The sequence below is a fragment of the Dendrobates tinctorius genome, unplaced genomic scaffold, assembly GCF_039654945.1.
Source record: "Dendrobates tinctorius isolate UK_male_01 unplaced genomic scaffold, ASM3965494v1 ptg000044l, whole genome shotgun sequence".
Classification (NCBI taxonomy): domain Eukaryota; kingdom Metazoa; phylum Chordata; class Amphibia; order Anura; family Dendrobatidae; genus Dendrobates; species Dendrobates tinctorius.
In genome coordinates, this window is record NW_027361712.1 from 31,416,883 (window position 1) to 31,432,951 (window position 16,069).

The 16,069-nt window shown below is 43.3% G+C and overlaps 1 protein-coding gene across 4 annotated transcripts in view; it reads left to right on the plus strand.

Annotated features, from left to right (window-relative positions):
- SALL2 (spalt like transcription factor 2) overlaps positions 1-16,069 on the plus strand; it is a 62,212-nt gene that overhangs the window by 37,437 nt on the left and 8,706 nt on the right. For 2 of the 4 annotated variants that reach the window (XM_073575476.1, XM_073575478.1), the window contains exon 2: positions 12,844-15,731. The exons of 1 other annotated variant lie outside the window; for it this stretch is intronic. In XM_073575476.1, coding sequence (XP_073431577.1) covers positions 12,844-15,731 — 2,888 coding nt within the window. The remainder of the gene's footprint in view (positions 1-12,843; positions 15,732-16,069) is intronic. One more of the 4 variants, XM_073575477.1, reaches the window with a different exon arrangement.

Sequence of the window (16,069 nt, forward strand, 5' to 3'; positions counted from 1 at the left end):
AACTTTTGTGGTCTAATTTCTCCTGTTACCCTTGTGAAAGAAAAATAACGGGCTAAAAAATTATTTTTGAGGAAAAAAAATGATCTTTTATTTTCACGGCTCAGTGTTATAAACTTCTGTGAAGCACTTAGGGGTTCAAAGTGCTCACTACACATCTAGGTAAGCTCCTTGGGGGGTCTAGTTTCCAAAATGGGGTCACTTGCGGGGGGTTTCCACTGTTCAGGCACATCAGGGGTTCTGCAAACACAACATGATGCCCACAGACCATTCCATCAAAGTCTGCATTCCAAAACGGTGCTCCTTCCCGTCCAAGCTCTGCCATGCACCCAAACAGTGGTTCCCCCACATATAGGGCATCAGCGTACTCAGGAAAACCTGCACAACAACTTTTGGGATCCAATTTCTCCTGATACCCTTGTGAAAATAAAAAATAGCGGGCTAAAAAAATCATTTTTGAGGAAAAAAAAGAATTTTTATTTTCACGGCTCTGCGTTATGACTCTGGTTATAAACTTCTATAAAGCACTTGGGGGTTCAAAGTGCTCACCACACATCTAGATAAGCTCCTTAGGGGGTCTATTTTCCAAAATGGGGTTACTTGTGGGGAGTTTCTACAATTTAGGCACATCAGGAGCTCTGCAAACGCAACATGACGCCCGCAGACCATTCCATCAAATTCTGCATTCCAAAACGGCAATCCTTCCACACATATGGGGTATCAGCGTACTCAGGACAAATTGTACAACAACTTTGGGGGTCTAATTTCTCTTGTTACCCTTGTGAAAATAAAAATTCGGGGGTGAAAATATCATTTTTGTGAAAAAATTATTTTTTTATTTTCACGGCTCTGTTATAAACTTCTGTGAAGCACTTGGAGGTTCCAAAGTGCTCACCACACATCTAGATAAGTTCCTTAAGGGGTCTAGTTTCCAAAATGGTGTCACTTGTTGGGGGTTTCCACTGTTTAGGCACATTAGGGGCTCTCCAAACGTGACATGGCATCCGATCTCAATTCCAGCCAATTCTGCATTGAAAAAGTCAAACAGTGCTCCTTCCATTACAAGCCCTAGCATGCGCCAAAACAGTGGTTTACCCCCACATATGGGGTATCGGCGTATTCAGGAGAAATTGCACGCACAACAAATTTTGTGGATCATTTTCTCTTTTTACACTTGTGAAAATAAAAAAAATTGGCTCTGAACTAAAATGTTTGTTAAAAACAAGTAAAATGTTAATTTTTTCCTTCCACATTGCTTCAGTTCTTGTGAAGCACGTAAAGGGTTAATAAATTTCTTGAATGTGGATTTGAACACCTTGAGGGGTGCAGTTTTTAGAATGGTGTAACTTTTGGGTATTTTCTGTCATATTGACGCCTCAAAGTGATTTCAAATGTGATGTGGTCCCTAAAAAAATGGTTTTGTAAATTGCATTGTAAAAATGAGAAATCGATGGTCAACTTTTAACCCTTATAATTTCCTAACAAAAAAATTTTTTTTTCCAAAATTGCGCTGATGTAGACTTGTTTGAAATGTTATTTATTAAGTATTTTGTGTGACATATCTCTCTGATTTAATGGAATAAAAGTTAAAAGGTTCAACATTTCAAAATTTTTTGCCATATTTCCTTTTTTGTCATAAATAAATCCAAGTCATATTGAAGAAATTTTACCACTAACATGAAGTACAATATGTCACGAAAAAAACAATTCAGAAACAGCAGGATCCGTTAAAGCGTTCCAGAGTTATAACCTCATAAAGTGACAGTGGTCAGAATTGTAAAAATTGGCCTGGTCATTAATCTGCAAATTGGCTCCGTCACTAAGGGGTTAAATGAAGGTCTTTATTATTAAGGGAAAGATAAATCCAAACCTACAGGGCCCTGTGTGAAAAAGTGATTGCCTCCCCTTTAAAACATAAATTAACTGTGGTTTATCTCATATTTGGGAAGCTGACAAAGTGAAGTAGACCAAAACTCCTCAAAAACTAGACACCATGCCACGATCCAAAGAAATTCTGGAACAAATGAGAAACAAAGTAACTGAGATCTATCAGTCTGGAAAAGGTTATAAATCCATTTATAAAGCTTTGGGACTACAGCAAACCACAGTGAAAGCCATGATCTACAAATGGCAAAAACATGTAACAGTGGTGAAGCTTCCCAGGAGTGGCTGGCCAACCAAAATTACCCCAAGAGAGCAGCGATGACTCATCCAAGATATCACAAAAGACCCCACAACAACATCCAAAGAAGTGCAGGCCTCACTTGCCTCAGTTAAAGTCAGTGTTCATGACTCCACCATAAGAAAGAGGCTAGGCAGAAATGGCCTGCATTAGAGTTCCAAGATGAAAAACACTGCTGAGCAATAAGAACATAAAGGCTTGTCTCATTTTTGCCAGAAAACATCTTAATGACCCCCAAGACTTTTGGGAGAATACTCTGTGGACTGATGAGACAAAAGTTGAACTTTTTGGAAGGTGTATGTCCCATTATATCTGGCATTGAAGTAATACAAGATTTCAGAAAAGAAACATCATACCAACAGTAAAATATGGTGGTGGTAGTGTGATGTTCTGGGGCTGTTTTGCTGATTCAGTGTCACTGAGTGACTCGACCCCAATGGGAGGTCAGTCAACGGATGGCACAATTCACACATAACGGAATGAAAAAAGCGAAAGGAAGGCCCTAGCGATAGGGAATGAGGGATGGTCACCACCTGAGCTCAGCCTGAGCCTGTCTCTAAACTCCCCTAACACCCTATGCAGGTCCTTCCTCCCTGCTGCCATCAGGAACCTAATCCCTAGTGTCACCTGTCTCTGCCCTGGCTAATGTGTGGGAGAAGGGGCCCCCATCGAGTGTCCGGGCCGGAACCAAAGGGACCATCATTTGGGTTCCGGGGCAGGTTGTTTCCGGAGGACAGAGTTCAGGGCCGGACCATTGAGACTGACAGATGGGCTGGGGGAGGAGCCGATATAAAAAGGGAGAACGCGAGTCACAGTGAGTCAGCAGAACGGGGAAGGAGCAGGATACCGTGGGAGTGTGTGAGAGCCAATGCGACGTACAGAGGCCAAAGAGGACAGAAGCAAGAGGGACACTTACACCGGATGGCAGAGGGACGGTGCCGAGTCGGCCGTCAGAGAACCGCTGCTCCGCCTCAACCCGCGGCCTGCCCGCGGATACCTGCGGCCGTTGCCGCCTCACTCCAGCCCGCGCCTGCGGCCTGTCCGTGGCCATTACCGCCTCACTCCAGCCCGCGGCTGCAGCCTACCGCACGCCGCCCGCAGCCTCCCCTCTTCCGACCGTGGTTGTGGCCAGTTCATTACAGACGGCAGCCACTAGTTCCCTGCTCCAGTCCCGGGCAAGTGTCGGGCCGTTGCCAGCCGCGGGCACCCTGTTACAGCCGCTGGCTGCGCCGGTGGCTTGCCAGTCGCCACCTCGCTTCGCGACCGCTTACCCCGTCCGGGGATTGCGGCCCATCCATCCAGGAACTCTTCCGTGGCCTGTTGTGCCCCTGCTTCACCCGAGCATCAGAACGCTGGAAGACTGCGCCAGTTCTTCAGCAGCTGGGCCCAGCGGCTGCTACGCCGAAGAACCATCACCCAGGACGCCGAGGACGTCAGGATGGATAAGTGACATTATATAGCTAAGGACACGTAGTCGGCCATACCGCGGCCCTATAGTGACTGGCTTTTGCCGGGGTAGTCGTGTTCCTATATATCTGTGTTTGCTTGTGTTGAGTCCCTGCGAGGACAATCCTTGTTACCTGTTTGGTTGCTTAGACTAGTCACCTTATCCATACTTATAAAAAGTTATTACCAAAAGCATAAAGCTGTCTCGCGTCTCGTCACTGCATCCCACGTGCCTGCCAGTACCACAAATGCACTGGCCAGCAAGGAGCATTAGCCTTTGCCACTACAGATAGTACACACAGGGGAAAGTTACAAACACCAAAAGGGACTAGGAGAAAAAAACAACACACTTAGCTTATATGCAGCGCTGCAAAGCGCCACAATCCAGATACCAACAGCAACAGGACTCTTCACCCCAAACGTGGCAGGCACCAGAGAGCTGCTTCTGCTAGGCTGGTCTCCAGAAAGGACTTGTATAACCACCAGTCAGCTGATGCATCAGATGACCTTTAAAATGATGGTGGGAGTGGTCACCACCCACATCAACAGACCCAGCAGCAAAGTAATTACACCAGCAGGCCAGCAGAGGAAACTGACATTAACCCCCAGATGGCCTGAAAGGAAAAAAGTATTAATCTGAGAATCTGGATCTGCCACAGATCCAAAAATGGATTGTGACCTTCAGGACCTGCTGTGGTAAATGGAACCATGAATTCTGCTGTCTACCAAAAAATCCTGAAGGAGAATTTCTGGCCATCTGTTATCTCAAGCCTCTGGATGGCTTAAGAAAAACAAAATTAAGACTTTGAAGTGGCCTAAGTCCTGACCTTAGTCCAATTGAGAAGCTGTGGCATGACCTTAAAAAGGCAGTTCATGCTTGGAAATTCTCCATTATGGCTGAAATACCACAATTCTGCAAACATGAGTGAGCCACAATTCCTCCAGAGAGTTGTAAAAGACTCATTGCCAGTTATCGCAAACACTTGATTGCAGTTGTTGCTGGTAAATGTGGCCCAACCAGTTATTAGGTTTAGGGGGTAATCACATTTTCACACAGGCCCCTGTAGGTTTGGATTTCTTTTTCCTTTAATAATAAAGATCTTTATTTGAAAATTGTATTTTGTGTTTACTTGTGTTATCGTTGTCTAATATTTAAATTTGTTTGGTGATCTGAAACATTTAAGTGTAACAAACATGCAAAAGAATAGGAAATCAAGAAGGGGGAAAACACTTTCATACAACTAACTGTATATCTAGTCTCATTTCCCACTTTGATCATAACCTGGATTCTCCCAGTGCTTCTGCAGGTGACTTGACATATCTCTTCCTGAGTGTGAGACCTTTAAATTAATTATCTATAGCAGAGCTGGGAAAAGCCGACCTGGGGCACAGCCAGACCACACTTGTGTCTGGGTATGGTCCTCAGCTGGCTTCTCACAGTGCTGCTGTGGATGACTGACATGTCTGTCCCTGAGTGATAGACCTATAAATCACCTATGGCAGCACTGGGAAGAGCCTGTCCATGGCAGAGCTGGACAAGCTTGTGTTTGGCTATGGCACTGGCTGGCTTCTCCTTAGGTCGCTGCAGTTGATTGACAGAACTGTTCTATAGTGAGACAATTGTAAATGTCTTACAGCAGCACTCAGAAGAGCCAGCTTGTGACAGAGCCGGACGAGACTTGTGTCTGGCTATGGTCCTTCTCCTAGTGTCGCTGCAAGTGATTGACAGGACTCTTCTATAGTGAGAGAATTGTAAATCACTTATAGCAGTGCTGGGAAGATCTGGATCAGGGGTGGAGCCAAACTAGTCTAGTCTATGACTATGAATCTTTAAAGCACCACTCCAGCATTTTTTTTTTTCATTTCTAAAACTAGAGTGGTGCCACTAATGTATGCTGTCTGTCTCTAGCATTATACTTACCAGCCTCTGTCTTCATACTTTATCAGCACTGCTTCGGTCGGTCTTAAGCAGATTGTGACCTGTCGGATTGCTCCAGTATTTGCTGGGCAATGCAGAAGTCACAACTCAATATAAGTCTATGAGAGCCAGAAGGAGGATCCCATAGACTTGTATTGAGAGCTTGTGAGTGCTACTGCTGACTTCCGGTCAGTCAGAAGTTAAGGTCACAAGATGGCGGATCAGGACTGAAGCGGCACCAGGAAGAACTGAAAACATTGAGTATAATACTAGGGTCAAGGAACTTACATCAGTGGCACTACTCCAGCATTGAAATGGAAAAAAAAACGGGAAGTGGGGTTTATTTTCTTTTAAAAAGAACCACACCTGGTTGCAATCATGCACCCAGACTCTGATTCACACTGCTCGCCGTTTGGGCATCATGAATCAGGTGACAGGTTCCCGTTAATGAACCGGTACATTAGTTAAGGCGATAGCTATCTCTCCTGACTCTTTCACACATGTTCTCCATGAGAGCCGCTGTCAGACTCCTCCTCTGGTAGTGGCTTATCTCCCCACCGATCAAAAGATCAGCAGCTCAAATACCAATGGCAGGATTCTTCTCTCCGGTGCATAATTTTTATAAAACAATAAAAGTGATTATATTCTAAAGCCCCCCCCCCCATAAGCATGAGGTGGTTGGCCAATCTTTTTGAAATTAGCTGGTTTGGATTACTTTTATCTTGTGTGTGTTAGTTTTTAATAAAGGGCATTTTACTCCAGGTGAGCTGTGGAGTAATATATGCAGGTTTTGAGCTAAACATAGGAGCAGACACAAAAAAAGATGAGACTTATCAGACTTTTTTTTTCCATTTTCCATTTTTATCTCTTTTTGCATTCACTTTTATCTTTTGGTTCAAAAACTGGTGTCAAAAGCGTCCATTAAAATGGCATGTGTGGCTTCTTCCTCAAACAGTGTTCACATTATGCCTTATGCATTTATTTTGCTGCAGTTTTCCAGAAACATAGTTAAATAGGCTGATTTTTACCACATTTTTTGAAAATTGTAAACACAATGCCTGAACATGGCCTCAGCATCCTACTACTTAGATTAAGGCTATGTGCGCACGTTGCGGAATTGCCGCGGAAATTTCCACGGGAATTCCGCAACTCCCTGCCGCGGGAAACACGCTAGAATTCCGCATGTGTAGTTCCCGCGTATTTCCCGCATTTTAACTAGCGTTTTGCAAGCGTAATTAGCTTGCAGAATGCTAGCATTTTCCAAGCGATCTGTAGCATCGCTTGGAAAACTGATTGACAGGTTGGTCACACTTGTCAAAACATAGTGTTTGACTAGTGTGACCAACTTTTTACTATTGAGGCTGCCTATGCTGCATCAGTAGTAAAAAGATATAACGTTAAAAATAATAAATAAAATAAGAAATGGTGTTATTCTCACCTTCCGGTGTCCCGTGCAGCATCCCCGATCCTCGCGATGCTCCCAGCAAGTCCCGTTCCCAGTGATGCCTTGCGACAATGACCTTTGATGACGTAGCGGTCTTGCGAGACCGCGACTTCATCAAAGGTCATTGTCACAAGGCATCACTGGGAACGGGAGTTGTGGGTAGCATCACTGAGGCCTGGGAAGGCTGCGTGGGATGCCGGAAAGTGAGAATAACATGATTTTTTTTTACAGGAATATAGTACCCAGAGCCTGGAGGAGAATCTCCTCTCCTCCAGCCCGTGGGTACCATCCGCACATTTTCCGCTTACTTTGCGCATGGTGGCCATAGCCACATGCGGAAAGTAAGCAGAACAATGCTTTCCTATGTGTGCGGAATTCCCGCGATTCCGTACATAGAATGAGCATGCTGCGTATTTTTCTGCTATGCGATTTTGCCGCGGAAAATTACGCAGCATTAGCACAGCATGTGCGGAATGCCATTGAATACAATGGCTTGCTTATTTTATGTGCTTTTGCAGCATTTTCGCCGCGAAAAAACACGGCAAAAACGCATCAAATCCGCGGGAATTCCGGACTTGTGAACACAGACAGAAGATGCCAAAGCCTAGCGGGCTTGAGCTAGTCTATGAACTCTGGACAAGCATGCTATATATTGGTCATGAGGATAGGGGTAGACAGGGGACCCACTCTTGCTCAAGGGTCAGCACAAAATGTGATGTCAAACTTTCTTTTTGATATTTAGTAAGCTAATATTTAACAAATGAAGAGATGAATGACTAGAGGGCGCATACAACTACATCAATCTAAGAGCACAATTCTGCTAAAATCCAGCATCAAAACTTGGTATTGGGCACAATATTTTGCTAATTACAGTGAAATCAGTGATTTGTTCTAATTAGCTGGTGCTGTCGTCCGTAATTCGCAGGTGGCATCATTTGGGAATTTCTGACTTCTGGTTCACACTGAGATTTTTGGTTCACACAGTTTTTCTTCAATGCTTTGCTGTCAATCATTGTACAATTGTGTGCCGTGCCAAGCAGCAATAAATGGTCTGCAAACAATAAATTGCATATGATGTCATCACATTGGTCAGAGGATTTAATAACATAATGAGGAGGAGGCTCATCCTGGCAGAAAAGTCACAATGTGCTTCATAATGCAGATTTGGAGCATTTTTTAATGAGTTGGGTTTTCTTTGTTAAATTTAGGAATGGACAAGAATCCAAATTTTCCAAATGTTCTAGCTAAAAAATAAATAAATACATAAAAACTAGCAAAACTGCATTGTGTAGCCATGGCCTAACATAACATATACTGTAGATGCTATACTGTTCCCCACTGAAATTAATGTTCTAAAAGTTACCTAAAATCCTGATAGAAAGAGAAAGCCCCACTGTATATGCATTCTCTCATTTTTGATGGAAACATTTCCTAAAATGGTATTTCAAATATTAAAAAAGCACATCCACTCATTGATTCCCCCTACTCCCATTCTGTCACTATTTGTTCCCTTTACAGTCTTTACTTACTGCTACAGCGATAAAGTTTTACTCCTCATTTATTGCTCCAGCGATGAAGTCCTGCTGGACAACCCCTTTAAGTCATGGCTTTACTTTTATCTTCTGCGCTGTCTTGTACAGGACTAGGATATATACCTGTAGCATGCAGGTATCTAAAAGTGCAAAGCCATGATTTTTCTCTGATAGATCCATACTTAAAGAGGCCCTCCCATGAGCATTTTTTTCTCTAAACATAAGTACACTATATGTGTATGTACTGTAGTATGAATGTGTTAATATACTGACCCACCACTGTCCTCTCCCGGATCCAGCACCGTTCTGCTACTCTTCTCACTAATGTCACCGTTCTACAGACTCATTGTCATGCCATTGTAGCAAGGTGACATGGGGTGGTAGTCATGGGCGAGTCCACTAAGTCAAAGTCAGTGAGCACCCCGGCCCCTTGCACATAAAAAATAGGCAGATAAAGTCCCGGTTCTGCGGCACAGTCAGTTACCTCTATCACACTGGGATTGCGTCCTCTGGATGCATCACAAGCCACGACTTTGTTCAACATTAGAAATACTTTTAATGAACATGAGGTGAATAAAGTAATACTTTGTGTGCTTTCCCTGCGTCTTCACAAAATATGCAGCATCAACGGCCCCCCTCTGGATTTTGGGAACCAGCAGTCCTCCTGCAGTTGCTCCCACTGAACCGGGGCCCAACCACACTGCCCAGCAGTCTTTTGGCCGCTTGTACTCCCCCGACTGGGGTATCCTCTGCTCCGGTTGGTGTAGAGCGTCCTGCCCTGGGCAAGCCTGCCCGGGCTCTGCTGCAGAACCAGGAACTTCCTGGAAAGTCAACCTGCTGGACCGGCCCCTCTTTTTAACCCCTTCTATCCCTAAGCTAAACAGATGTAACAGATAACATACGCAGCACAGTTTACACAATTCTTGAACATACATACAAACACAGCGCAACATATTGGTAAAACATTAATACATGACATTATACACTCACTGGCCACTTTATTAGGTACACCATGCTAGTAACGGGTTGGACCCCCTTTTGCCTTCAGAACTGCCTCAATTCTTCGTGGCAGAGATTCAGCAAGGTGCTGGAAGCATTCCTCAGAGATTTTGGACCATATTGACATGATGGCATCACACAGTTGGCGCAGATTTGTCGGCTGCACATCCCTGATGTGAATCTCCCGTTCCACCACATCCCAAAGATGCTCTATTGGATTGAGATCTGGTGACTGAGGAGGCCATTTGAGTACAGTGAACTCATTGTCATGTTCAAGAAACCAATCTGAGATGATTCGAGCTTTATGACATGGCGCATTATCCTGCTGAAAGTAGCCATCAGATGTTGGGTACATTGTGGTCATAAAGGGATGGACATGGTCAGCAACAATACTCAGGTAGGCTGTGGCGTTGCAACGATGCTCAATTGGTACCAAGGGGCCCAAAGAGTGCCAAGAAAAAATTCCCCACACCATGACACCACCACCACCAGCCTGAACCGTTGATACAAGGCAGGATGGATCCATGCTTTCATGTTGTTTACGCCAAATTCTGACCCTACCATCCGAATGTCGCAGCAGAAATCGAGACTCATCAGACCAGGCAACGTTTTTCCAATCTTCTACTGTCCAATTTCGATGAGCTTGTGCAAATTGTAGCCTCAGTTTCCTGTTCTTAGCTGAGAGGAGTGGTACCCGGTGTGGTCTTCTGCTGCTGTAGCCCATCTGCCTCAAAGTTCGACGCACTGTGCGTTCAGAGATGCTCTTCTGCCTACCTTGGTTGTAACGGGTGGCAATTTGAGTCACTGTTGCCTTTCTATCAGCTCGAACCAGTCTGCCCATTCTCCTCTGACCTCTGGCATCAACAAGGCATTTCCGGCCACAGAACTGCCGCTCACTGGATTTTTTTTCTTTTTCGGACCATTCTCTGTAAACCCTAGAGATGGTTGTGCGTGAAAATCCCAGTAGATCAGCAGTTTCTGAAATACTCAGACCAGCCCTTCTGGCACCAACAATCATGCCACGTTCAAAGGCACTCAAATCACCTTTCTTCCCCATACTGATGCTCGGTATGAACTGCAGGAGATTGTCTTGACCATGTCTACATGCCTAAATGCACTGAGTTGCCGCCATGTGATTGGCTGATTAGAAATTAAGTCTTAACACACAGTTGGACAGGTGTACCTAATAAAGTGGCCAGTGAGTGTACATTAACACAGGGGTGAACCATCAGGGTGCCACATGGGACATACGTGCCCGACATATAGGAAGGAGAAGGCAGCTGAGGGTCCCCACCACCTCTTTACACTGTGCTGTCTGTGACCCAAAAGTGGCTTTTACAGAATAAGCCTATAGTGTCAGAACAAGGCTTTATAGACTTACATTGTTAAAGAGACTTCCGACTCCTGCATAGAGTGAGCTGGCAAGTCTGAAGATCGGTAACATCACTGAGAAGAGGAGCAGATACCAGAGAAGATGATGGTCGGTGAGTATATTTACACACACACATGGCACTACATACACATATACACCGGTGTATGGAGAAAACATAAAGTTTATGGAAGGTTCATGTGTGTAATCAAAGAAATCTAGGGAGGTAGTAGGCATAATAAGCTTGTATGGGAACCATGCTGCCCTATTGCTCCATACTGAGGTATGGAACTGTATTATAGTCTAATGTGGGAGGTCTATCATAACATCATGTGTGGCTTTGCTATTAATAACTTACCAGTAATAGTACAGAAAAAGTAGGATAAGAATAATCTGGAGCAAAAAGATATAACAAATGAGATAACATGAAAATCATAACATGTATGTGTTCATCACTTTAAGGTTGCATTCACATGTACCAATTTTTCTTTGCTGATTTAGCTGTGTCTCCGTAACAGATCTGCATCCAAATCCACGTGTGAATTTGTTACGGATTTTACCCTATTCATTGCAAAGGTTCATATCTGGAGCATAAACTGACATGATCTGCAATGTATCTTACCTCTTGTCAACATACCTCAGAAGTTACGCTGGTTTCACATAGTATAGCCGAACCAGTTGCGGGTATCCAGAGCCAAACTCAACAGTCTCATAAATGCTTATAAGGCTGTTGAGTTCAGGTCAGGGGCCCATGGCTGGTTAAAACATCATGGTCCATACTCAGGCCGTGAAAGTCAGATATGTGAAACTGGTCTTCTCAAGTTTAAAAGTTGCCCACTATTCTAGGGATACGGGATAACTTTTCAATCATTGGAGGTCTGACCACCATGGCCCCCAGTGATCTCAAGAACCAGGACTTTCAAGACCCTGGCTGAATGGAATGGAGTTTGATCATGGGCACAGCTGCTGCCTTCACTCTTGAGATTGCCAAGTACTGCTCTTTGCTGATCTTCAGCACCCATCTCATACACAGGAGCATTTGTTCGGCCAAGCGCTCCTGTGTCATCTATTACAAAGGCTATGTGAACAAATGATTTGGTAGTCTGAAATTGGAAGTGCTGGATCAATATCTGCCCCAACAATCAATTGTCTGGGGCTCCAATATACATTACAGTATCAGCCGAAATCGGCGGGTTCGGCCGGCAGTAGTTTAATGTGTATGCGGACCTTCAGATTTGTAAGGTGGAGCCCAATCCAATATGCAGGCAAATAAAAAGGCTTATCTTATTTTACGTGTATAGTGTACATTTATCTTTCCATATAGAAGATGAAAGTAAATTCCAAGAAGCAGTCACTTGGTGCTGTGTACTTTCTCTTCCCAAGCTGTAGCTCAAAGACCTAGTACCCCCAACCAATTCAACAAGTTTAATTAAGCTCGAAGAACCCGGGAGTAAATTAGCCAGAACAAGGGACAGTTACCATGAAAGGATTACCATATCAATGCTTGGAAGTCGGTCCCCTTGGCTCTTGTATGAATACAAATCAATTACCAGGAGCTGTGAAGCTGGCTTTTCTCTCCAGAGTATTAATGTTTGACAAAAGCTGGGATACAAAGAGAGCCCTGTTAAATGAAGAGAGAGTGTGTGTGTTTATGTGGGAGTAGAGGAAGATCGAAATGGGGGTTTCATTGAAAATAAAGGGCACTAATGTTCTAGGTTAGATTTTATTTTACTAATTTTATTGTCTAAAAATCAAAATATATAATGTAGCTAAGTATTATTTAGCCTCCAATCAACATCAATAATGTACTTGTAGTTGCACAGGTGTGCAAGGTTAGCAAGAACAGTTACCTTTTTGAGTAAAAATCATTACTTGAGAATCCATATAGTGTATGTCAATCCCATTATCAGATTTAAGTCTTTCCCAACTTTAATTTTTAATGCAATCTTTTTACAGGGGACACAGGTGAAGAGGTTCAAGTATGCAGAAAATGTTGCGCCCAGTTTGATGAACCTTCAGAATTTGCCAAGCACAGGGAATGCTGCCAACTAAACAACCATGTTGTAGTAATTGTAGAGAATCAAGCAGAAGCCAGTAGGAAAAATCCACAAACCAGCATCATTGAAGAGTCTCTTTCTGGACCTAGTTCTCCTGAAAGTATCGCATCAGGGAAACACACAATGGTGACCAAACAAGATGAAAGAGAAGCATGTTCTCAAATGATGGACTCTATGAAACCAGAAATGGACAAAAAAGGTGTGGGCCCATCTCAACGATTTCTCATTCCCAATGGAGGACTGATTATGGAAGGTCTCTCAGGACCAAAAGCAGGGTTAGCGCCAATGAGTCAGGAAGCTGTAACTGGAGGTCAGACTGCTGCAGCTCCCATTAACATTCCCATGATCTTGGAAGAACTGAGAGTTCTCCAGCAGAGACAGATACATCAAATGCAAATAACAGAGCAAATATGTCAACAAGTACTTATGCTTGGATCTCTTTCCATGACTCCATCAAATCCACAAACATCTCCACCAGAGAAAAACACTACAACAAAATCTTTACCTATCTTTAGCCCAACAAAACAATCTGAATCTCTGCCCGACTCAGCAAAAATATTTTGTAGAGATGAAGCATCAAAACCGTCTTTTCTTCATCTCTACAACCCTATAGGACAGACATTTGCAGCCAGAAGTATTGCCAATTTGAAAGACAAATTCATGGATGGGTTTTGTGACAAATCTGCTACGGGCCAGGCAGTCATTTCAAATTCCCCACCAAGTCACCTCATTACACCACATGCAATTTTCCCACCAGGATTACCCAATTTACCAACTGGATTATTTTTAGGGGCAAGAGTAATGGAAAATACCCCAAGCCTTTTAAAGCAGAAAAATAATGAGTCACTACGTGTTGAAAGTCAACAAGAAAGAGCATCAGGAAAGCACAAGTGTCGGTTTTGTGCAAAGGTTTTTGGCAGCGACAGTGCCCTCCAAATTCACCTGCGATCTCATACTGGTGAAAGACCATATAAATGCAACATATGTGGAAACCGCTTTACAACTAGAGGCAATCTGAAAGTACATTTCCATCGTCATAAGGAAAAGTACCCTCATATACAAATGAACCCACATCCAGTTCCTGAGCATTTGGACTATGTTTTAACCAGTAATGGACTCCCATATGGCATGTCAGTACCTCCAGAGAAAGCAGAAGAGGAGACAATAGAAAAGAAGCCTGTAATACCCCAAATAATGACCACTGAGGGCTTAAATCTCTTTTCTAGCTCAGGTACTCAAGGACTGCCACCAGTTAACAAACTAGTCCTCATGAAATCTGGAGATGTTTCTTCTGTTTTAAAAGGTCCCAATGGTTGTCCAAAGGCAAAGTCTGATGAAAACACACCTCCAGCTGAAAAGACAGTTACTGGAGGAATTGATGCCACTGGAAGGATGCAAATTAGCAAGTTGGTAACTTCCCTTCCTAGTTGGGCATTGCTTGCTAGTCACTTTAAGTCTGGAAGCTTCCCATTCTCTTATGCTGTAGATCCATTAGGATACTCAGAGACTTCAAAATTGCAACAATTGGTAGAAAAGATTGATAAACAGGTAACAACACCAAATCAGTGCGTCATCTGCTTAAGAGTATTAAGCTGTCCGAGGGCACTTAGACTTCATTATAATCAACATGGAGGGGAAAGACCATTCAAATGCAAAATATGTGGCCGAGCTTTCTCAACCAAGGGGAATTTGAAAGCTCACTATGTAGGTCATAAATCAAGTGTATCTTCAAAACTCCAAAATTCATGTCCAATTTGCCAGAAGAAGTTTACTAACGCAGTTACTCTCCAACAACACATACGGATGCATCTAGATGGGCAGATTCCAAATGGAGACATTGCCCATGGGGATGGTAGCAAAACAGAATCAATACAAGACAAAAGTACCCCAGACTTTTCAGACGAAATGAGTACAGATGAAGACTCTTTAGATGCTAGTGAATCAGAAAGTGAAAAAGCAGCATTAGTAGAGTCAGAAATATCGAGCATGGATGATGATGCTGCTGCTTCTGTTATGAAGAAAAAAGGAGAGAATGACATATCAGCTCACAACAGTGCTGAAATTGTTACAGAACCAGAACAAAGCACTAGCAAAGAACCTGAGGAAACAAAAGAAAAAATGATTTGTGAACAGTTGAACAGTGACAGAGAAGAGAAAACTGAGGCGGACAAAAACGTGGAAGATGCCAACAAGAAATCAGAAGCTAGTAAAAGCAACCATGAAAAGAAAGAGGATACCGAAGCAGATAAAAGCAATACATCAGAACAAAGTCCAGATAAAAAAGATAACATGCACATATGTAATCTGTGTTGTGAAAAACTGTCCAGCAAGGAGTTACTGGAGGACCACATGAAATGTCACACCAAAGATGGGCTATTCCATTGCTTAGTTTGCAAGCAGAGCTTCCTGGAGGCATCCATACTGACGAAGCATATGATCCAAGCACACCAGGTGAGCCAAAACTTCCCTCCGCAGCCAATCGGCAGTCCTAAACACCCAAGTGCAGATTTGCCAACTCCAGGCAAGACATTTCTGGTGAGAGCAGTGAAGAGTGAAGTATTAAGCCCAACCCAGACATTGGCATTGGTCCAGCTTCCACGGCTGACGGTGCCTTCTTCCCTGTCCCCTCCTTTGAGACGCAGCCCTAAGCAGCATCTGTGCATAGTATGTAAGAAGACTTTCTCCTCGGCCAGTGCTTTGCAGATACATGAGAGGATACATACAGGAGAGAAGCCTTTTTCCTGCAATATGTGTGGAAGGGCGTTCACCACACGGGGGAACCTAAAGGTAGGCTCTCCATCTCAATGAATTATTCAGTGAAATTCAAACTTGTGACAATCACTGAATTACACAAACCCACACTAAAATATACTGCACAAGTAAAAATGTTCACAAAATATGCCATTATTTTAATATAGTATAATAAAGATTTTTTTATGAAAGCGCACAGGATCACCACGATTAAATGTAACATCTGCAATTATTTTAGTATGTTGTGAACTCCAAAGCACCATAAATTATTTTGATTTTAGTAGTTACGTCTTGTAAGTATTAAGAATTGCTTGTAATAAATTAGACAGAAGTCTCTTCTAAACACAAGCAAACTGAATATAGTGTAGCTAAGT